Source organism: Osmerus mordax, chromosome 18, assembly GCF_038355195.1.
Source record: "Osmerus mordax isolate fOsmMor3 chromosome 18, fOsmMor3.pri, whole genome shotgun sequence".
Taxonomy (NCBI): domain Eukaryota; kingdom Metazoa; phylum Chordata; class Actinopteri; order Osmeriformes; family Osmeridae; genus Osmerus; species Osmerus mordax.
In genome coordinates this window covers 1,256,529-1,280,974 of record NC_090067.1, presented here as the reverse complement: position 1 = coordinate 1,280,974, position 24,446 = coordinate 1,256,529, and the positions used below count along the sequence as shown (strand labels likewise).

Genomic DNA, 24,446 nt, shown 5'->3' with positions numbered 1-24,446 from the left:
TAAATCTTCAGGTACAGTATTAGTGGTTATTTTATGACTAACTTTTTACTGTAAAGGTGTTCAGTTCATCTCAGTGGCTGATGATTCAGATGCAATTAGCGATAAATAACAGGAGGATAACAGCTTTTTCTACAGTCGCATTAGACAAGCAACCCCCACTATTGAATTAGTCAAATCTTTTGACACCATGCTCGCTCATAGTAACACATTGAATTAATATACCATTATGCAACAACAACAAAAAAGAAATAAGCTTGAATGTTAATTAGTTTGTTCTGAAACTTGTAAACAAAGTGTTGTTGTCAAATAATTATGTGTACGTCCTTGAAACTGTGGAGTTGAGAAAACTGTCAGACTCCCTCCAGGGAGATATTGTACATTTTCAAACTTCTTGTCGGAGCTACCTGTTCTGTTCCCTATTATTCTCCCTCTCCCTCATCTGTCACCCTCATAGGAAGACTCTATTTCGGCCCCTTCCTCTCTCCGTTTCCCTCCACCTATCATTCTACCTCATTCTTTTAACCTTTATTACTTTCATTTGTCTTCTCTATTTTCCTCTATTCATCATTGTTTCTCTTTTCTTTCTCTCTTTTTCTCATCTCCCCCACCTTGTTCATACCTGTTACCTCTTTGCTCCCATTCCTCTTGCTTGTTATCCCTCTACCTTCACCCTAGGCCCTCCCTACTCTATCTCTCCTCTTTCTGTCCCTCTCTCTCTCCATTCTCTCTCCAACCCCCCTCCCCTCCCTCTTATCCTTCCCTTTCTTCCCTCCTTATTCTCACTCCAGAACATGCCTTATCCCCATGGACTGCAGGGAGAGCAGTAATAAAGCAGCTAGAATGGCAGCCTTGACACCTCCCCCCACCCCACCCCCGCCCCCAGCACACACACACCCCAGATTTCCCCTCTATCTGCTCTTAGGTATCCTCCCACATAAAAACACACAAGAAAGGAACTGAGAGAAGAGCAGAAAGTTCACTATTGAGAGATACTGTTTGGATTATCCCTAAATAGCCTGGTGTGTGTGTGTGTCTCAGGGAGAGATGAGGAGAGTTGCTGTGTCCTTCTTTCATAGATATACTAGTTGGTGGGTGTTATTGGTATAGTGAATTGTTAATGGGTCAGTGTGTGTGAACACAGTGCAAGTGTGTATGAACACACACACATGCTGTAGCAAACCACAGAAAAACACCAAAGCATGAACAGAGTATACTAAGAATGTGTTGCCTGGCATGCAAGAGTTAACTAAACATGTGAATAGGATGTTTTATGGCTAGCATTAGCCGTCAAACAGGTTAGAGGAGGTATACAAATCTATAATCTGCCACAGCTGTCTACGGCACCTGTGCAAAGCCAAGCAACTCTTCCAATCAATAGGTATCCATAGATCATGAGGAAGATCACCTAAGGGCTTTTTAGAGCTTTTTTGGCCACAACCAGTGACACTTTGCAGGCACAGAAAAGTATAAGACGGTCAAAATTGAGGGGAAGGGAGCAAAGAAAAAGAGACACTTGCACTAAAGTTCAGAAGCCAAGGATGCAGGTGTTTAGTGCCCATTTGACGATGCGACTGAAAGTAAATTAGATTTATGTTGAAGGAGGAGTTGCTTAATTTTTTGGACCCTGGTTGTGTGTGGGTGTGTGTATTTGTTTGTGCGCGTGTGTGTGTTTGTACGTGAGTCATGAAGTAAGTTGATCTGTCTCAGATGTACCAGCCCTAGAGCCTGACTGCAAAATATGTTGAGAGTGCATAGTACACGCAAACACGCTAACACGCATGCACACACACACACAAATACAGAAAATATTTTTAGGATTGGTGCACAGCTGATTAACCCCTCATTCAACAATGCCCACGTTGGCATCCAGCTGGCATTTCCCATCACTGTCACTGTCTCATACACACGGGCACACAGGGAGATCTGTCTGACCTTCTTGGGATAAACTGCAATGGCCTCTGTGTGTGTGTATATGTGTGTGTAATGTGATGTGTGTGTGTGGGGGTTGGTGGTTGTTTAGTGGCAGCACAAAAGCTGCAGCGGAGCTCTGTGACACTTTGATGAATGGAAGAACACTGTACGGTACTCTGGCAGACAGACAGAGCCCCTCTCTGTCTGTATGCCCCCTCTCTGCCCTCTCTGGAGGTAGAAAAGAGAGAGATAGATGGGGAAAAGAGAGAGGGAGAGAGATAAACAGAGAGAGAAACAGAGAGAGAGAAACAGAGAGAGGGATAGAAAGAGCAAGATACAGAGCGGGAGTGCAGTGAGTGAGTGACTGAGTGAATGAGTGAGTGAGTGAGTGAGTGAGAAGGGTATTTTAGGTGAGAGTATCATTGCCTATTCCTGCTGAGGTCACAAATCAGTGGTGTGACATCACAGGGAGATAACAGCAAATCTGCTGCTGTTGGCAAATACTGGAGGTGAGTTTATGGTGAGATTTGAGCAGATCCCTAAAGCCCTGTGTGTTTCTATGTGTGTGTGTGTGTGCGTGTGTCTGTGTGTGTGTGGGGGGGGGGGGCAATAATGCTTTATTGGTATGAATGAGTTAACATTGTTGCCAAAGCCGTACAAGATTGAAAATATATAAATTACAATACATTTACATTTGTAACAAATACAACAAATAACAATAATTACTGCAATAGTTATTACAATGATATTAATAATACAATGTATTTCAACTAGAATAAAAACAAATGATAACATTCAAAGTTAAATATATGTGTATGTAAAGAAAAACTAATTATTCACAATTACATACAAATATTACATGTCCATTATTTTATCTACACCATAAAACATATAAAATAATATTACAACAAGATGTTTCAACTGCTTGGTATAATGTGAGCCTCTATTTCTCTCATGTTTTGATCTTATGCTAGTTCAACTGTTTCTATGTTTTCACCTAAAACAATGCGTGTTTTCTCATCTAAAGTGAACTGATTAAACCCAATTGAAGTAGAAAATGTTGTTCTATTTCAACTTCACCTGATCTGCAGTGTCTGCATTTTCATTTTTCCTTAGCCAACCATGTATCTCAATGGCGACTTTTATTGCCGGGTTATGAGCACAAACTCTGTATATCATGAAGATCTTTATTTATTTTTTATTTTTTTAGGGGGGGGATTCAGAATTTGGTAACATTCACGTTTGTGATGTAACTTGATTTAACTTTTTCCAATAGGTTTTATCTTCATTATGATTAAACCTCTGTGTTTCTCTGTTTGTTTGGAGGCATTCAGGTACACTCTTACAAAATTATAGATGTATCTCTTCCACTCCCTCTCTCACAATCTCTCTCTCTCTTCATTTATCTATGTCTCCTTATCTCTCTCTGGTCAATATGAGTGAGACTGAATAGGTTCCTAATGTCCAGTGCGGTGTAACTGGTGGCTAACTGGTTTTGACTGCCCAATACAAAAATATATATATTATTAAAGATCTCTCTCACTCTCTCTCTGGTTCACCCACTGAGGACAGGCCTGAACTAAACCAGCTTTCTAGCTGCTTCAACTACAAAGAAGACAGGATTCTGGTTCTGAACCCTGTACCACCCCGTCACTACCATAGACCTGGAGTTCATCTGGTTCTGAACCCAGTACCACCGTGTCACTACCACAGACAGCTGCCAAGAAAAGCAACTCATCTTCTATTGCCTTGAAGCGTACAGTACTTCAAACACTCCACCATGCATTAAAGGAAGAGTGTGTGTGTGCGTTTGTTTGAGAGTGTGTGTGTCTTTGTGTGTGTGTGTGCGTGTGTGCCAAGAAGATGATAAAGCCCCTTCCGCTCCATATACAGTATATCCCTTAGCGACATCATTCATCTGCAGTTGTGGTCGTATATGTCGCCTGTGACCGCATCACAAGCAGATTAACCTCAACATCGCCGTCATTAAGGAGTATAACATGACTGAGCTCAGCTATCCTGACTTTCACCATAATGAACAACAGACTACTGCCGGGGAGAACACACTCTCTCCTTTCCTTCTAATGCATTGTGGAGAATTTGAAGTTAGTGGGAGAAGAGTCATGTTCAGCGTCTCAGAAGTCTGACCATTTGAGAAGGGTGTGGTGAGGAGTGTGTGTGTGTGTGTGTGCGTGTGCGTGTGTGTGTGTGTGTGTGTGTGTGTGTGTGTGGAAGGTGTATGAATAATGTTTGTGTATACTACAAGGTGAAAATCAAGGATGTATAGTATAATTTGGATTCAAGCATGTAGACACAAACACACAACAACACAAATCTACTTCTAAAGGCAAAATTATTGAGTACACCCACACACAAATGAAATATCTTACTTGGGTTCTCAATTGGATTCAATCACGTGAATGCAATAAGTTTTCAATAGGTCACTGAATATCCTCAGACTGTTGATGCCAGTGGCAAAAACACATTCCCCCCATACACACACACACTCACACACAAACACACATGAAATGGGACCTTTAGAACATTACCAACACTGACTATGCTAGATATGTTTTGTTCTAGCATAGTCAATGCATTTTTAAAAGACACAAAGACAAAAGCTGCACGTTTGCACACACACACATACACACACACTATTATTCCTCTGGCCCAGTTGGGAAGGCACAATGGGGTGCGTCTTCCCTCAGAGGTGGTAGAGGCTTGTCTTTCCAGCTGGGCCATATCTAACCAACACCATTTCAGCCCAGCCAAAGGAAGTACACAGAGACACACACAGACACATATATACATATACATACAGACACGTTGCAATATACATATGCACACATCTACACATCGGACACACACAAACACATACACATGCATTCAAACACACAAAAACACACAAAGAGAACCCCATGCAATCGGGTCCACCTTACACTCATTTGGCATGTGTGTCAGAGGGCTGAGACCACCATATAATCAGGAGGCTTTAGACAGAAAACGGTCCTCTTGCACTGACGTGCGTTTAAGGAACAGTCTTCAAATAGAATTACTTCTCTCAGGGCTTCTCACCAGGGAGCTTCTCTTCACCCGGGTCGGTCTCTCAGGCCTGTATGCAAGGCATGCAATTCACACTTGAAGTTAATGGCCAGTGAATAGCTAGGCTTTGTGAAGAGGGTGCTGTTTGGTAAAGGAGTTGGGAGCAGGTATCAGGTTATGGGCGGCAAGAATAACCTGATAGTTGTTCCCAACTCCTTTACTAAATTATATCTATTTAGAATCTATATTGAAGGATGGCATGCACATTTAAGATTCTTATATGTTTATTATATGTTTACTGTATGCACCTGCCCATCAAAGTAAATTCCTTGTTTGTGTAAACTTACTTGGCGATTAAACTTTATTCTGATTCTGATTCAATCAGCCCTCTCCCAAAACTCTTGGGCCTGGGGCTGGGAGGGCTGTGAAGACTACGACTCTGGGGATGTCACTGTGTGTGTGCGTGTGTGTGTGTGTATTTGACAGAAAGTTGGAAACAAAGAGAGAAAAGGAGAGGTCATCAGTGAGAGAGACGGACTGTGTGAGTGTGTGTGTGTGTGTGTGAGAAAGAGAAAGAGAGAGAGAGAGAGAGAGAGAGAGAGAGAGAGAGAGAGAGAGAGAGAGAGAGAGAGAGAGAGAGAGAAACTGGAAGGACTCCTCGAAGCAACATCTTGTTCCCATGACAACAGGGAAAAGGGGCAAAACACACATGCTGTTTAACAAAAAAAAATCAACTGCTTGAAGTCATACACACACACAAAAGCACACACAAATGTCACACCACACATTTTCTCAGAAGATGTTTAGATCTCCAATCTATGCGATCTCCCAGGACTCACAGGTAGTCAATTATCACCTTCTTGTTTCCTACTCTGGAGGTTTCAATAACCTCAAACTACCAGAATGAAATAGATAGGTGGAGAGGGAAGACAGAGAGATAGATAGAGAGAGGGAGAGAGAGACAGATAGAGAGAGGGAGAGAGAGAGACAGACAGACAGAGAGAGAGACAGAGACAAAAAGAGAAGCAGTGATTATTTTTTATTTGCATAATTGATGAGTATTCCTAGATCTGGTGTCCAGTTTGATTTTTTTTGTGTTTTTTTCTTGTAGAGAAGCTTGTCTGTATGTTTGTCTGTCTGTATGTCTGTCTGTAATATATTCTGTTTGTCTGTCTGTCAACCTTCCTGTCTACTGTTTGTCTGCCTGCTTGTCTGTCTGTTTGTCTGACCAAGACCTGGTGATCGAAATCAATTTGGCAATTGAGTAATGGAAGCACTGAGCAACTCAGATGATCATTCCACAGAAACATGTTGACCCAGGCTAATCTATAAATGTGTGTGTATCTTTGTTAGTGTTTCTCTCTGTGAGTGCATGTGCATGAGTGCATGTGTGTACATTCAGGATGGTCACAGCTCATAATCCCTAACCTCTCCTCTGAGAGTTCTATACTCCTATTCCTTCCTTCCTTCTTTCTTTTTTTTCTTCCTTGCTTACTACATACATACACACACACACACACACACACATGTATTCGTACAAGGATGCCAAAGCTACAGTCAAACCACCTTCTCCTCTGTGTCCTTCTCTCCCTATCTCCCTCTCTGGTATCCTTTTAAACACACTTCTCATATAATCACCCCAACAACACTTAGACAGGCGGAGGTGTACTGTCTATTTATTGTATATAATACAACCCAGATTCCTCAAACGTTTGACAATAAAACAGAAAACGAATCAAATTTTTAAACTGAGGAAATGTTTGAAGTTGATGGCCGCAGCACGCCTCCAAAAAAAGTTGGGGTGGGGGCAACAAAAGGCTGGAAATACAACTGTAATTTTTTTTTAAACAGCTGGAGGAACATTTTGGAACTAATTAGGTTGATTGGCAACAGGTCAATAACATGATTGGGTATAAAAAGGGTATCTAAGGAGGTAAAATCTCTCAGAAGTAAAGATGGGCAGAGGTTCACCAATCTACAAAAAACTGTATCTACATATTGTGGAATACTGCATAAAAAAACAGGCATGATTCTGTAATGGAAATAACTGCATGGGCTCAAAAAACACCTTCAGAACTCATTGCCGGGTTAAAGCTCTATCATGCAAAGAAGAAGCCATATGTGAACATGATCCAGAAACACCGCTGTTTTCTCTGGGTCAAAGCTAATTTAAAATGAACGGAGGCAAAGTACAAAAGTGTTCTGTGGTCAGACAAATCCAAATTTGATTTTTTGGGGGGAAACCATGGACGCTGCTTCCTCCGGACTAAAGAGGAGAAGGACCACCTGGCTTGTTATCAGCGCTCAGTTCAAAAGCCTGCATCTCTGATGGTATGGGTGTGCATTAGTGCCTATGGAATGGGCAGCTTGCTAATCTGGAAAGGCACCATCAATGCTGAAAGGTACAGTATATACAGGTTTTAAAGCAACATATCCTTGCATTCAGATGTATTTTTCAGGGAAGACCTTGCATATTTCAGCAAGACAATGCTAACCACATACTGCATCTATTACAACTGCATGGCTTCGTAGTAGAAGAGTCCGGGTGCTAAACTGGCCTGCCTGCAGTCCAGACCTTTCACCAATTGAAAACATTTGCGACATCAGGAAACAAAAAACGTGATTATAAGAAGACCTAGGAGTGTTGAGCAGAATCCTGTATCAAATGTGAATCATTGCATAGTGTTTTATTTACATGGAAATAAATATAAACGTGTTCACTGCCATGTTGAGCAGCATTGAGATATAAAACCATAGATCACTCCATAGATCACTCCACCCACACCGTTTTAATTTCAATGGGCACTGCACTATTTGGAGAGAGAGAGAGAGAGAGAGAGAGAGAGAGAGAGAGAGAGAGAGAGAGAGAGAGAGAGAGAGAGAGAGAGAGAGAGAGAGAGAGAGAGAGAGAGAGAGAGAAATAAATGTGTAAGGGGTTATATTCCTGATAGCTGAAGAGATATAGATCAGGATTCCTTCCTTAGTCCTTCCTTTCTCCCTTCCTTCCTTATACCAATACCAATTGGTGATCACACCGCAGGAGTCACAAGTTGACCTCCTACTGAGAGCACTCCTAAACGATTCTCTTTGAAAGAAAACACTAACTTAATCTGTTTATGTTGATTCAGTAGCTAGGAACCATTCCATAGCAACGAACTTCAATAACACTTTCATTGTGTTTAAGACGATGTGTGGTTTTGTATAAGAGTGTGTTTGTGTACAGCAGGTGTGTGCGTGTGTGTGTATCCGACTCCAAACACTTTGGCTATCTGGAGACAGATGACAGTGTGAATTACCAGAGGGAGGCAAACACGAAGGAGGACACTGGAGATGGAGGGACAGAGAGTTATAGATATACAGAGAAATGAAGAGAGAGAGAGAGAGAGAGAGAGAGAGATAAGAGAAGAGAGACAAAGAATAGAATGAGAAAATGAGCGTCATCTTGAGGGAGGGCAAATCCACACTAACCACACGCACACACAGTCTAACGCAAACCCACACACCCGTGTACACACACTCATGCATGTAGGCACGCACACATGCAATCTTTCCTTTTAGAGATAATGACCTGCCTGACGTCAATTAAGCGCAACCATCCAATTGTGTTTGGTGGAGATTGGCCTTCTCACACTCCCACACACACAATTTCACACGCACACAAAACCACACGCACAAAATTGCACAACCACACACACACATAGAAACTTAACAGCCTGTTAGGGGTGCTTAGTGTTGTGAAAGAGGAGTCTGTCTGATGGCTGATAGGGTGAGGACGCTCCATACAGATCGTTCACCCGAGCAAAACACACAGAGACCAGGTCCACATTATCACTCTGTCTCACCCCTCTATTCCTCCACTTCAACCTCCCCATCTCTCTCACTCTGATTTGCTCTTTCCCTTTTCCCCCATTATTCCCCCTCTTTCCTCTCTCTTTACCCCCTCTCTCTCTCTCTGTCCGTCTCTCTCCCTATTTATTTCCCTCTGTGTTTATCTCATCTCGCTCTCTCTCTCACCCCCTCTCCCTTTTCTCTCCCTCTCTCTCTGTCTGTAGTCTTCTTTGACAAAGAGCAAGGGGCCACTGCAGCAGCAGAGCCTGTTGCTTAGCATTCTGTACCACAGTCCAGCATATAGACAGATAAAGCATGCCCTGTTTACTTCTCCCCACTGGTTATCTAGAGCCAGAGGAGAGCTGGCCTCAACCACTCCACAACATAGGCTGGGGAAGGAAGGGTGGATAGAGAGAAAGGAGCTGGAGACAAAAAATGAGAGAAGAAGGAAGGGGACAGACAGACAGAGACAGATAGACAGACAGATAGATAGATAGATAGATAGATAGATACTGCTGTGCTGTGGTTAATAATGCTGCTTTGAGTAGGCAGGGAGGTGCTCTCCATGGTCTGCAGCTCGGACTGCATCCGTGGGATTCTGGCACGGCATCTACCCAGATTCGCTCTCCAAGGTATCTCGGGGGTGGTGGGTTTGCTTTACTTGTCAGAATGGGGGGCGGGAGGGAGCTCCGTATTTCACAAGACTTTTACTTGTGTACACGTGCAGTCATGAGTGAAATATGGCAGGACAACGAGCATAGAAACCAACAGCCATTTCACTTAGTTGCATCACGGCCACACTCTGACACCGCAACTTTAGGGCGTTAATAAAAGATTCGCTTGAATAACTAGAGTTAACTAGAGCCGGTTGCGTAAAGTCAGATGGTCAGGAGACAACGAAGCGTGATCCTCGTGATTGCAGACATATTGAGTTATTGTCTCATGCCCCGGTGACTAACGATCTAATAGCGGGCCGGGCAAGCTTGAGGTGCGCGGGTGTTCGACAACACATGCATCTCACGCGTCATCAGCAATCTGCCTCATCAGACTGGCTCATCATCACTCTTCCTCATAATCTCTCTCGTCCCTCCTCCTCCCCCATCTCCTGGGTTTAATGAATGAAGGTTGATTAGTGTTTATTGAGCGGCCGGGCCCGTGGGAGCGGGCCTTTTTTGAGCGGACTGAGATAGTGCACTGGCTGTCAACTCAATATCAATCCGTCGGAGACGTTTCACACGTTATCAGATCATTGCGCCACCTATGATTGAGAGCGCATCAATGAAATCGCTAGAGGTGCATGCAACTAGAACACCAACGGCCTATCGTCTGCCGTCTACAACGGATCTTTTTATCCGTTTCGTTTTTGTTACGTGATACTACCGTTAGCCTATTAGGCCTATGGTAAAATAATAACAACTAAATAAAACTAGAGAGGATACAATTTCTGGGGAAATTGTAGGGTGTGCTTGCTTGCGTCGGTTGCACAGGGGTCTGTATATTTTATATAAAAATGCATCGGGCCTACTTATTATTTATAAAGATTACATAGATTTAAAAGCATCTTTTTTTTGCTGCTCATTTACAACTCAAAATACGAGTGAAGTGTAGAATGAAATATGATGTCTTCTCATTTCCCCTGCAAGAGGCAGCTGACAGGCTGAATCAAAACAATACATTTGGCAGACCGGTGTACAAATGGACCTAATCTCTATGACTTAAACGTCCTTTTAAGTTGTCCCTTCTCGTGATATTTTCAGGCATTTAGCCTACTCATATTGCATTCATTCATTAATAAAGAACCCCCTTTGAAGATTATTCTACGACTTTACCGGCTGAAGATAGAATCGCGATTCAAACAGTACCATCTGCTAACTGAAAATATGCCCCCAAAAACGTAAATAAGCTTGACATTTCTTTAGTGGAAAATAGCTCATTCATAAAAAGCTCACTGGTAGCGATCATTGTCAGTAACAACTCAAAATGCGATATAGCCCTGTGTGGAGAAGCTGCCCCGGTAAATTCTACTACTACAGTACAGTACTAGACTACTGCTGTGTTCGTCTTGATAGCGATTGCGTTGGTTGAATTCGATTAAACGTTCCGTTGTACGGTTTAGGCTGAAATTAATTATTTTAATGAACAGATTGACAAAGTTTAGGCTGTGGCAATGAAGTTCAGGTTAGTAGTCAGATAGTTTCCCTACTGAAAGACTTTTGAGTAAGGGGAGTGCCGAACATGTTCTGTTGCCGTTTGACTTAAACAGCTGAGGAGTTGTTGTTAGCTACTCACACTAGTGTCTCGGGTACAGTAGGCTACAGCGTTGCAGTGAGCTACACTGGTTTGAAACCACAGGTAATGGTAATTTCACCAACAAATCGTTTACTAATGTCAGAATAAATCCTACAACGAAAATGTATATGTGAGGAATGTTTATTTTAACGATTGAAAACAGATACATCATAGACCACTGTAGTATGTGTTGCCCGGGCAACACAGGCTAATGTCATGATGCTAATATGTCAGTGAAATAGTAGACTACTGTTTCCGAAAGTAGATGTACTTCCTTAATAATATCAGCTTATATTGTACATTACACATCACAATTGTGTGTCATATCACAAAGTAAAATGAGTAAATATTTATCACCCTGGCCTCTTTGTTTGTGGCGTTTCTGCAGCTGCCTTGCAGTAAAGCTATAGTTAGCCTAGCTATCCCCCAAGTTAACAGATGCCAAACGAATGTTCTGCCAAAGGTAGTCACGCGTGTTTTCGTGACATTATTGCAGACCGGTGTAAAAATTGACCTAATCTCTATGATTTAAACGTCATTTTAAGTTTTTCTCTTCTCATGATATTTTCAGGCATTTAGCCTACTCATTGCATTCATTCATGAATAAACAACCCCTTTGAAGATTATTCTACGACGTTACCCGGCAGTAGAAGATGGAATCGCAATTCAAACGGTACCATCTGCTAACTGAAAATATGCCCCCCAAAACGTAAATAAGCTTGACATTTATTTAGTGGAAAATAGCTCATTCATAAAAAGCTCACTGGTAGCGATCATTGTCAGTAACAACTCAAAATGCGATATAGCCCTGTGTGGAGAAGCTGCCCCGGTAAATTCTACTACTAGTACAGTACAGTACTAGACTACTGCTGTGTTCGTCTTGATAGCGATTGCGTTGGTTGAATTCGATTAAACGTTCCGTTGTACGGTTTAGGCTGAAATTAATTATTTTCATGAACAGATTGACAACGTTTAGGCTGTGGCAATGAAGTTCAGGTTAGTAGTTAGATAGACTTTTGATTTAAGTAAGGGGAGTGCCGAACATTTTCTGTCGCCGTTTGACTTCCTAAACAGCTGTGTACTGTAGCTAGATGTTTTTGTAGTGTGTCTCGCGTAAGCTACAGCGTTGCAGTGAGCTACACTGGTTTGAAACCACAGGTAATGGTAATTTCACCAACAAATTGTTTTCTAATGTCAGAATAAATCCTACAACGAAAATGTATATGTGAGGAATGTTTATTTTAACGATTGAAAACAGATAAAGCTACATCATAGACCACTGTAGTATGTGTTGCCCGGGAAACACAGGCTAATGTCATGATGCTAATACTTCAGTGAAATAGTAGACTACTGTTTCCGAAAGTAGATGTACTTCCTTAATAATATCAGCTTATATTGTACATTACACATCACAATTGTGTGTCATATCACAAAGTAAAATGAGTAAATAGTTATCACCCTGGCCTCTTTTCTTGTGGCGTTTCTGCAGCTGCCTTGCAGTAAAGCTATAGTTAGCCTAGCTATCCCCCAAGTTAACAGATGCTAAACGAATGTTCTGGCAAAGGTAGTCACGCGTGTTTTCGTGACGTTAGTGACGCAGTGACGTTAGTAACGTCAGTGACTGTGGCTAGCAAATTAGCCACCGTTAGCTTCACTTTTCGCCACAAAAACTTAATTTAAGCTTAAACCATGCAACGGAACGTAAATTCCAATAGAAGCAACTCAATCGCTACCAAGACGAAACTTTTGACACCTACGTTGTCTATGTAGGCCAAGTATTTACTGAGTTTTAGGGGGGCAAAAAGAAATAAAAATAAAAATAATAATAATAATATATATGTGAGAGAACAAAGGTTGTGCTCTCGCCGAAGGCTTGAGCACACCCAATGAAAGACCAGAACGAGATTATGAGTGACATATTTAGTTCCGAGATTATCGTCCCTCGACCCGTTTAATAATTTAGGAGAATCATGGAATACACTTAGGGCACACTTCTGGTTATAGATACACGTTCCACGACTTAATGCCAACACATCTGTACAGCCTTCAAATATAACCCATAACAACGTTAGCCAAGTTTCTCCCGGGTTGGTTATCTAAACCGGGATACGTGGGCAGTGTGCAGCTGCAAACCCAATTCTCGTCAGCTCAGTAGGCCTACTAAATGAATCTCTGGTGCCGCTTAACGGGAAGACGCGGCAACTGCCACCCCTGTCCGCAGCCAGGGAGGTAATCCGCCGCACCGAGGAAGACAAACTGGTCTCGTTTATAGTAATCTCTGTCCTGCCGCGCGGTCAAAGTACTGTGTGTGGTAATGAATTGATTAATAAATAGGTGTTGATGCTTTTTGGTCGTCAGCGACGGTGACGGGACCGCAGAAGGATTTCAACAGTCTGAGGAGATGAAATCCCGTCCCTAAAGCCATGAGAGCCATTGATGACTCAGTGAACCGGCATGTATTCCTCAAGAGAGAAGAGAGCGGCTGTTGTCTTAATGAACCCAGAATATGTTAGATGATGATGCGTAATTGAAACTGGATGCCATGACGTTTCGGAGTGGGTGGCGGGGGGTACTGTAAAATGCCAGCTGAGGTCTCCACAGCTGACGACATTCCACATTAATGGAACGGCTATAATCTCTCTTCTCAATGGCCATGTTGAAATTTAATTGAAGTGCTGAGTGGTAGCCTATAGGCCTGACTGTCATTACACTTTTGACTCCCGTGTGTAAGAACCGTCCAATAACTTCTGTCTCGTGGAGGATGTCGCTCGCTTTTGGTGAGGTATTTTGACTTTGCTTTTTGGATTGCAACGAGACTCTACCGGCGGCCTGCTATGGAGTCTGAATTGACAGTGCCAGATCAACTTCCGAATGCTTACCCTTTTATGGTATATTAACCAAAGGTTGATATAAAAGTATCGTTCCCATTATGCAATGTTTAGATCAATGTAATCTGTCTGTTGAGCGCTGCCAGGATTTTAGCCAAATACACCACCACCAAATCTCAAGTCTTCCAGTCACATCTAACTGTATGATTGACGCCCACCTCTCTCTTTTCTCTCTCATCCACACACACACACGCGTACACACACACGCACACACACATCAATGAAGGGAGGGAATTCACCAGACTCATCCTCACAAAAAATGCATGAGCTTGGTGTAGAATACACCAGACATGCATCTCATGACGCCATACATAGATGAACAGACATGGTAGATCCCAGAGACCAGCTGCGACGGCTAATTATTCACTTCCATGCCATATAGCCTACTGCAGCTTTGACGTTCAACCAGTGTTCAAACGGCTATCTAGCGGAATTCACGGCAGCTGTTTAGCTACCCGCGATGAACCGCATGCTGCCGAGCAGGGATAAACCTCCGCTCAGAGATGCGGAGAAGACGATCACACGTCGTAGTATCTCCGCCGTCACCCCCTCTTTTCTTGCCTTAAGAAACACATTCGATTCTGAAATGCGGTATGGCCACTGATTGGGGGAATCTCTTCACTACAGAGGAACCCCCACCAAATTCAAGAATTCCGCTGTAAACACAACGTCTTTCAACTCTCAACGTCTCTGAACTTTCCCATGCTATGAAAAGCTGCCTCCACCAGGCCGTTTAGCATTCTGGGAAGAAGAGGGAATGTAGCCTATGTTAGTGCGTCTCCCCACGCAATTGCCAGAGCACAAGCGAGACCATGCAGGGAAACTTACCTTTTACCGAGGCGGCCAGTAGCCCCACGTACAGGAACAGCACCCGGCTCCAATAGTGCGCGTGTACCCCAACCTTCATTAGCGCAAAAATCCGTATTCCGTCCGTTTTCCTCGGTCTACTATGTCCGCTGCACACGCATTCCGATCTCCGTGCGAATCCCGTTCCGTCCCGCTTCAAGGCGGTTGTCATGGCAGGGGTTTGTCTGGCAGGCACGGTTGTTATCAGACGGCTTTAAATTGGAGATTCACTTGGTTTCGGCGCCGAGAAAAATCCCAATGCATCGAGACTCGGATCTCGCAACTGGACTGAACCATGTCATGCGGACCGCGGGGTTAGCGAATCTCTGTCTAAAGATTTCACACCGAAAGAGGTATATGTACCAGGGAGAGAGAATACAAGCGGAGTCTTATCTACCCACGCTCAATATTAACAACCCCTCGTTCTCTCCAGATATATAATTCGATGTGAGATGAACGGGGAAGGCGAGCTGTACCTTTTTCACTTTCTTACCCCACGGCCGTGCTGTTTTCCCTCTATTTATTCCAAATTAACAAACCTATCACCAACGTCGATAATCCACATTTCACTCGCACATGAAAGGAAGAAACCCCGAATACGGAGACCAATGCTATCAGGATCCACCGAAACGTCCTGCTTTAGAAGTTCCCTGCCAATATGTAAGTAAGGTGGTTTTGAGGTGAGAAATGAACAAGTGATCGTGTATTTCCAGTATTCGCAGCCCTCAGAAACGTTGGCTCAGGTCTTCACAACGCCAAGTGTCCGACTGCAGCTCTGCTTCATTCTGCGCCTCTCTCGCTCTCGCTCTCTCTCTCTCTCTCTCTCTCTCTCTCTCTCTCTCTCTCTCTCTCTCTCTCTCTCTCTCTCTCGCTCTCTCTCTCTCTCTCTCTCTCTCTCTCTCTCTCTCTCGCGCGCGCTATGATCTGCCTCTGTCGCTCAAGAGGAGGTATTCGTTTCATCCTCCTACATGGACTCTCATTTAACCATTAAGTTTTCCTCCTCACTCCATACAATTGTCTGCACACCTACAATATATATATAGATATATATATCTATATATATATATATATCGCAATCGTTGAATCGTGTTTTAAATCCTCGTAGCAGCCTAATGATGATTACAGTGACTGGCCGTTGGACAAAAAGTGGCCCAAGTAGTGATTTCTCATGAATACGGTAAATAGCTTAACACTGGAATGGGTTTTAGGAGGATGCATGGGGTACACCACACAATTTACCTCCGTAGCTACTGTGACATTAATACGAGATGCACTACTTGCTCGCTGAACGTGAAATTGATACCTAACAGCCTGGAACTCTGGCCAGTTAATGCGAATGCCGTTTACAGTTTTGCATATAAACGGTCATTAGTTTTACACCATGCGTTTTGTGTTTTTTTAATTATTTTTTTAACATGTGGACATGTCTACAGCTGTGCGTCAAGAGCACTTAAACCTTTTGAATAAACAAAATTATATAATAGGCCCACACATGAAATTAAATTAATCCATTAACCATTAGGCCTAATCCATAAAATTGACATACACACACACGCACGCACACAGGCCACTATTTGGCTATTTCTTACAATAAATTCTTGAGAAACCGAGTGTGTGCTCGGTAAGCTACTATGTTGCCGATGTGACAAACTAACGATCATAGGTTTAGTTGAAATTAAATATATTTAATCAATAATTTATCAGATTGTAGAGGTAATTCGTGTGTTCCAATTCTAATTCCATAGCTGGTTGTCATGGGACAGTTTTTGTGCATCCCTTTGTTTTTACTTAATTTAGGAAACAAAAGCGCATTCAAATTGACAACATACGTTGTTAAGACATGAGAAACGCAATCCTGGCAACAGTTTGATCGACAGAAATTTAAGGACAAATGATAAGCGAGGACCCTTTCAGACCAAAACGGCACAATCTGAAGCGGTCCTGGGACGCAGTGGGGCCGTTTCCTCGCTCCATCTGGACTAGTCCCAGTGTTCCCGTGGATGACTATGACCGGATCTGTAGGGAAATATGGGAGAAGGCGAAAAAGTCTAAAGCAGCTATGTGGGACTTTGGGCAAATCCACCGCAAATCCAAAATACAATCAACTGGAAAGTTTGTCGGAGATCCATTTGCCCAGCCGGAGTCGTACAACAACGTCCAGCGCACAGTAGGCCCAGAGGCCAGCCTGGATGAACGGTAGGCCTGTAGCTAGCTTTTGCGTAAATTAGCCGATTTCATGTTTTCACTCAATGCGGGGACAGATGACATTAAGCCGAGCTGGTGCCGAGGACATTTTCACGGCAAATGTTTTTCTTCAAAATCTGGATGAGTTGTCCTATCTTTCAATAAACAATAGGCCACGGTTAGCCAAGGCTTCTACTTATTTATTTGGTCAAGTGTATCTTAAATATTACAAAATAATAGAAGTAAACCACTAGTCAGGTCAGTTTGGATAAGATAAAACTGTCATGGGTCTCTAGACAAAAGACGTGTGCGCGCCTTTGAGGAGATCTGTCCTTGCGCATGTCACCGGCGCGACAAACTGTGGCCTCGCTTTTGTCTGTCCTAGACCCACGCTAATTGTCCACCATCTGTCTACCGATGGTCCGGGCTTCAATCGCGGCATCGTTTTCTGAGTCATCACACGACCGTCGCTGGCTCCAGCGCACCGTCTGCTCCGCATCGGGGCTCCGTTAGGTGACGGGCTGGAGACTAACGAGAGTCGGTGTCGTAAAATATTCATACCTGGAGACCGGCAGCAGGCCCGTGTCTCGCACCGGTGAGTGGACAAGGGAAAGGCAGAACAAACAAAGTTGTCCTCCGAATGTGCGTATTTGGTTTATCTCACCGCGTTGCCTTGGCAGAGATGTGCTGTAGGCTACCCCAGGGATTAGTGTTGGATTGTTTGGGAGAAAGTCTGTGGGGGAGGGGGGCGGGGCATGGATATGTGTGAGTGTGGGTCTGTGGTGGGAGGAAGAGGATGTTGGATGGTCTTAGGGTGACTGGACGCTGTGTAGATGCTACCAGGACTGAGGGGAGTGTGGAGTGTTGTGAGGATAATTAGTATAGGTATATAGGACAGGAAACAGTGTGAACATCCATGAAATAACAAAGTTGTTCTTTCAATTCATAAAATACAGTTCTGTATTTTATGTGGTATGTGTTGATAGTACAATTGAGTACGCTACTGACTAACTCCCCCTCTCTCTATCCTCCCTTTAATCTCCCCCTCCTTCTCTCTCTCTCTCTCTGTCTCTCTCTCTCTCTCTCTCTCTCTCTCTCTCTCATCCTCTTACTTTTCCTCTTACTTTTCCTCCTCTTTCTCTCCCTCTTTCCTCCTCACTTTCTCTGTATCTCTTTCTCCCTCCCTCCCTTTCTATCTATCTGTCCCTCCCTCCCATCTCTCTATCCCTCCCTCCCTCTCTATCCCTCTCTCCCTCTCTCCCTCCCCCCCCCCTCTCTCTCTCTCTCTCTCTCTCTCTCCCTCTCTCTGTCTCTCCACTCTCTCTCTCTCTCTCTCTCTCTCTCTCTCTCTCTCTCTCTCTCTCTCTCTCTCTCTCTCTCTCTCTCTCTCTCTCTCTCTCTCTCTCTCTCTCTCTCTCTCTCTCTCGGGCAAAGCCTCGCTGCAGTAAAGTGCAGGATGAGATGTCACTCATGGTGCAGAAGGAGTTTTGCACATTGATCTCCCAGGAAGAAGAAGAGGATCTCTACAGCTCTGCCTCAGTCAACACTCCGTCGCCCCACAATGACCAAGACGACACCGTCCCATCTGCGGAGAGCCCTGTGATGGCGATGGAGGTGGACGAACAGGGAGAGGAGGAAGAGGAGGAGGTGTCTCAGGTCAATGTGGACGAGGTGGGTGTTTGGTGATGACTGAGGGAGTTTAATGCCGCTAAACAATATTTAATTATCTCGCTATCTGGTGTCAGTTGCAAGGCTATTACTGTTGTTTAACTGATGTATTGTAATTACGATAGATTCAGTATGCACTTTTATAGAGAGCAACATACAGCAGGGTATTTGAACCTTCAACCTCTGGGTCTGCAGTCAAACATTCTACCATTGAGCTATACCCATCTCTTTTACTCTGAAAATTATAATGACAGAATTGTATTATTCTGAGGGAGGGAATATAAGCGAGAAGTGTCAAAGGAGTAGTGTACAGGAATATTCAGATTCCAGGTGACAGTGCATTCAACCTGGTGGAAGCCTAGGTTAAATACTGTATATTAAGATTCAGACCACAAAGTCATCACACACCAATTTGGATTTCACGTGACCAACAAAACCTGAAATAGCTAAAAGCTAACCGTACCTGTCACTTTTCAAAACAAACAAATTATGAAAATGTATGTAAAACCAAGTGATTACACAATTTTTGTGTCTTTAATTTAAGGAAAGTATACATGATGAGTAGAGCCCAAATTTGACTAACATTGCCATCCAATCATAATGCAGTCAGTTAGCCAAAGCTGTCCCCATGTCGGTGTCCATATGTAATTTACTTCGCGAAATACGCTAAGGCTCATAGGGAATCAGTTGACGTGTCTCTTCCTTCAAATACTGAGCCTAGATGGAAGCCAGTGGCAGTGTGTGAACTGTGTGACGTTCTGTACCTCTGCAGGCACGCGAGCAGCACAGGAGGAAGATCGAGATGTATCTGAAGAGTATTCTCCACATGGGGCCCGGCCCTGGAGCCCCCCCTTCCCGGCCCAGACGCCAGCCTGTTCCTGTCCGTGTGGCGCCTCCCAAACACTGGCCCTGTGGTGCAGTGCTCCGCTCCCCATCCCGCCCTCCTGCAGCCTCCGCCCCAGCCCCTCCCCCCTCGCCCCCCCCTCCCGCCCCCCTTTCATCTCCTCCCACTCCCGCTCCTCCACCCTCGTCCCCCCATCCTGCAGCCCCAGCTCCCACCCACGCTCCTCCCCCCTCCCCCCCCCATCCCCCCACCTCCCCCGAGCCCTTCCCCCCGATCTTCCTAGAGGACGACTTCTTCCCTCTCCTGGGGCTCTGTGACCCCCGGCCCCCTCCCATTCCTGGGGGTCCGGGGCCTGACCCAGCTAGCGAGGAAGACTTCCCACCTCTCCCTGGCACAGCCAGCAGGATGGACGCCCCCCCTCAGCCCATTTCCGCCTTGGCATGGGGTGACAAGCAGTACCCCACACCACCCAGCCCCTCTCAGCCCGTCATTTCTACTCCACTGACCTCCATCCAGGAGGTGAGCAGCTTTGCCATGCCCCATAATAAAGCCCCTGCCCTGGCCTTATCCCTGGTGCCCTCTCCACACCCACCGGCCCCTCAGCCAGAGGCCTATGACCTCCTGGCTGACTTCCCAGCTCTCCAACCCCAGGGGAAGGCTCCTCAGCTGGGCTGTATTTTGCCCAAAGCCCTCCATTCCTCCAGCCTTGCCGAGGCGGCCCCAGAGGTCTCCTACAGTGCCCTCTTCAAGGCTGTTGAGGGCGAGAGATTGGTGGGCGTGGAAGAAAATAGTGTCACGCCTTGCCCTGGAGGGTACCGGGGAGGGAGGAGGAAGCAGGGCTCCAGGATTGGAGACCAGAAGGGCAGTGGCATTGCCAGGGTGAGCTCCACCCTAACAACTGGGTGTGCCAAGTCACGCCGAGCCAACATAGAAGAGAAGAGAGGCAAAGCGACGCCGACTACTGCAGGTACAAGTCGCTCTGCCATCTCTTTACCTGTAACTCTGCCTCTCTCTCCTCCATTTACATTTACATATATACATTTAGCAGACGTGTTTATCCGAAGCGACTTCCAAGAGAGGGGAGTCAGACGGCTGAGCGGTGAGGGAGTCGGGATAGTAATCTTAAGGGTGCCAGTTCGATTCCCAGCCGTGCCAAATGACGTTGTGTCCTTGGGCAAGGCACTTCACCCTACTTGCTTCGGGGGGAATGTCCCTGTACTTACTGTAAGTCGCTCTGGATAAGAGCGTCTGCTAAATGTAAATGTAAGAGTCTTACAGTGAGGTCACTGATCATAACAACGAGATAGCCCCAAACATTGCGGGTAGCCAAACATGAAGCATACATTGTGAAAACCAAATAAGTCCCAAATGGAAGAATAATAAGAGCATGTAGTTAGACAAGTTACAATTAAACAGCAAGAACCTCAAAAGTGCAAGAGTGTACCTGTGGAAAAAAGCAAGCAACAATAATATATTTCACGGCGAGTACAATAATTTTAAGACAATTACAGCAAACCAAGACCAAGGCTCTCAATAAGAGTCATTGTGATCCTGGAGGAAACTAACATCAGGTCCAGCCAATCATTCCTAAGTGCCGTTGTACTCCTCCTTTATCTTTTCTCTGTATTTCTAGCTCATTCCCTCTTTTGTTCTAAGCTCTCTACCCTTCCTTTCTCTCTCCACTGTAATATCTCTCCTCTTTCCCATAATTTCAACTTTCCCTCCCATCTTCATTTGACAGTTGACATTTGGTGAAAGTCAGGAAGAGTTTGGAAATGGGTGTGTGGCATGACACTTGTTTTGACAAAATGGAGAGGGACACTATTACAGACAGGTTCCGTTCTCACACACACACACACACGCCCCGTCAGAGCATTCATTATTAATATTAATGACACCGTCACACTCTGCTAATTAAAATCAGGAGCACCTGGCCTGGCCAGAACTGGGGTGGAGTCACACCCTCACTCAGTCTGCCTAATTAATCTCCAACACACACACACATGTTCTCCCTCAGAAAAACCCAGTTTTGCTTGCCAAGACATGCGGTCTCACACATATACACACCCTCTCAGCACAGATTAGGATATCTGCTATAAATACGGAATGCAGACAACGGCCCATTTTCACCAGAGCATGTCACATATATAGCTGCGTTCTTGGTAACATAAACTATTTTCAGAATTTGGTCTCTTCTACTGTCCCTGCCTCAGACAGACCAGAGTACATCCTTGAGAGAGCTGAACGAATGCAGGAGGAGGAGAGGGGAGGAAAAGGAAAGGGGGGGGGGGGAGTGTGATCACTCTGTAGCTCTCTTTCTCACCCTGCTGGCCCTGGTGTATTTATATGTGCAGATGTTCAAAGTCAAAGCCAGGGTCCAACATGGCTGGTGTGGAGCATTACTGTAATCAGGGATCGGTGTAGCACCACAATTGGAAACACACACACACATGCAAATAACCACTCGCATACACGCACACACACCACAGCTTTTTCTGCACTGCATACATTTACATTTAGTCATTTAGCAGACGCTCTTATCCAGAGTGACTTACAGTAAGTACAGGGACATTCCCCCGAGGAAAGTAGGGTGAAGTGCCTTGCCCAAGGACACAACGTCAGTTGGCATGACCTGGAATCGAACTGGCAACCTTTGGATTACTAGCCCGATTCCATAACCGCTCAGCCACCTGACTCCCATACACTTTCACAAACACCTGCTGAAGCACAGAAACTCTATAAATACATTCAGAAACAAACACACACCAGACACTTTTGTCTGCACAACATGTGTGTGAGTGCACACCCGCTATCTGTTGCGTGGGTGTGTTAACACGGTGGCCCTATGCAGGGACACAGTCTGGTGTAATTCAGCCTGCAGGTTTTCATAATGAAGGATTATTGTGCAACGTTGCAGTAAATTATATGGAGATTTCAGTCTCCCATAACTCTCTACGGGTAAGGGGTAGTACTTTGTGTGTGCGCATGTGTGAATGTGTGTGTGTGTGTTGGTGGCACTAACGCACCTTGAGAAATTCCCTCATGAGTATGTGAAAAGCCACGTGGTCCACTGTTGAACCATGTGGCCCGTGCCCACACAGCCGCACACGCTGGCTTTCCTGTAGGCGTGTCACTTCCTGTTTGTATACCCTTCTCCTCTGACTCTGTTTGCCTCTTCTCTGACTCATGTTAACTAAGTGGATGTCTGTTTCCAGTCCCAGTGTTGTGCGTGGGAAGGGATCTCTGTTACTGCGTGCTGGGAATCCAGCCTGTCCCAGCTTAGATATGCATGCACCTCAATGCATGTTGCGATAGATACAGTAGACAATAGATACATGCATGTTTAATGACAAGGTACTCAACTACCCAACTCTCAAATTTGCTTCACTGGCATGAATGTCTCAATAACAATATTGCCAAAGCATCAAGTTTTAATACAAAAATACATACATTTCAAGAAAACATTAACACAACATTAAGATTGAGATTCAACCCTCCACCGGGCCCCCGCCACCCTCACCCCCGGCCATGCCACCCCTGCCAAAGTTAAGGGTGAGGCCAGCGTGCTGGGATTCCTTGTGAATGGTCTTCTTCACCCCTTCCTCATCCCTTCTTCCTCCCGTGAGATCTTGTTATCAGACGTAAAGCCTGTTGGTTCTACTGTCGCCAGCATTTCACATGGGATTTTGTTCTTCTTACAGAAGTCTTCCAGGAGGCCATAAGGTCAGCCCCCAGACAAGCCCCTCCCACTGCCCATTGTCCCAGGCCCAACCGATGGAGGACCCCTTGGTACGCGCCAGCGGCCCTCGCTCAACCCAGCCGCCATTGCCCTGCCTGCCCCCCACCTGGCATTACCCTCCCAGTAGGTACCTCAGATAGGGAGGTAGACCAGCACAACGTACAACAAAGTTGAGTGTAACTGTTATTTTTTACTTTTAAAGGGGTGTGTGTTTGGGGGGTGGGGGTGTTGACGTAGCTGCTGGGGGGCTCTTGGAGCATGATTGAACCATTTCTGCCCCAATGCCTTGTTTTACACACATCTTGTCCACGGGGAGTTGGGTGTTGCATGTATGTGTGTCGCAGGGTCTTGCTTGGGTTTTTCATTTGAGATATTTCTAGATTACTTCCCTCCCTTCTTTCTCTCTTTCTTTCTGTCTCTATTGGTCTTGCTCCCTCCCTCTCCACTCTGTTAGAATGGTCCATTTAACACAGTTTTTTTTTTCACCCACTCGTCTGGCCGTGTTGCCGTGACAGCACTGCGCTCGGCTCTCTGGGAGGCTTGACCTTGTGGCCCTTCCTCTCCTTCCTCCCGGTGTAATGGCTGAAACGGGAAGGCAAAATCCACAGTGGTGGCTGTGAGAAGAGAGGGGGAGAGAGAAACACAAAGAGAGAAAGACAGAGAGAGAGAGGGAGAGAGAAAGGAGAAAGAGGGAGGACATTTAAAACTCAATTTCTACAACCTTTATTGAGTAGTCAAAACTAGGGAGGAGAGAGGGTGAAAAGGGAAAAAAAGATTTTAGAAAAGGAGAAAGAAGGAGAGCAAATGTGTCCGGATAAGAAGATATAGAGGGAGAGGATGAGAGAAGAAGGTAAATAAAGTGAAGGATGAACAGAAGTCTTGTGGTGATAATGGAGAACTTTCAAAACTTGCAGTTTTGGCAGAGAAACAGCTGATGAAAAGGTGCCGTAGGTGGGTGTGTGTCTTTGGTACGCTTCTCACACACATGAACACACAGACACACACGTACGCACACACACACACAAACACTCTATCACTCTTCTCAGATAATTGCTCCATCAGCCTGACTGTGGTATTAAAGTTTAACAGTTGAAGGATGCATCAGGAAGGAGGCTGTTTAAGATGCTCTCTTTCCATTCTTTCCACGCTGTGTTCAGGTCAGGGGTTTTCCAGGGGCTCAGAGACACCACCCATCCATACCCTGGGA

General features: G+C 44.9%; 1 protein-coding gene across 1 annotated transcript in view; it reads right to left on the bottom strand.

The window, feature by feature from the left end:
• The window catches only part of csmd2 (CUB and Sushi multiple domains 2), a 204,016-nt gene extending 189,040 nt beyond the window's left edge, over window positions 1–14,976 (bottom strand). The window contains exon 1 of the mRNA XM_067256225.1: window positions 14,787–14,976. Within this exon, the coding sequence (XP_067112326.1) occupies window positions 14,787–14,976 (190 nt within the window). The remainder of the gene's footprint in view (window positions 1–14,786) is intronic.
• Window positions 14,977–24,446: the final 9,470 nt, after the last annotated feature.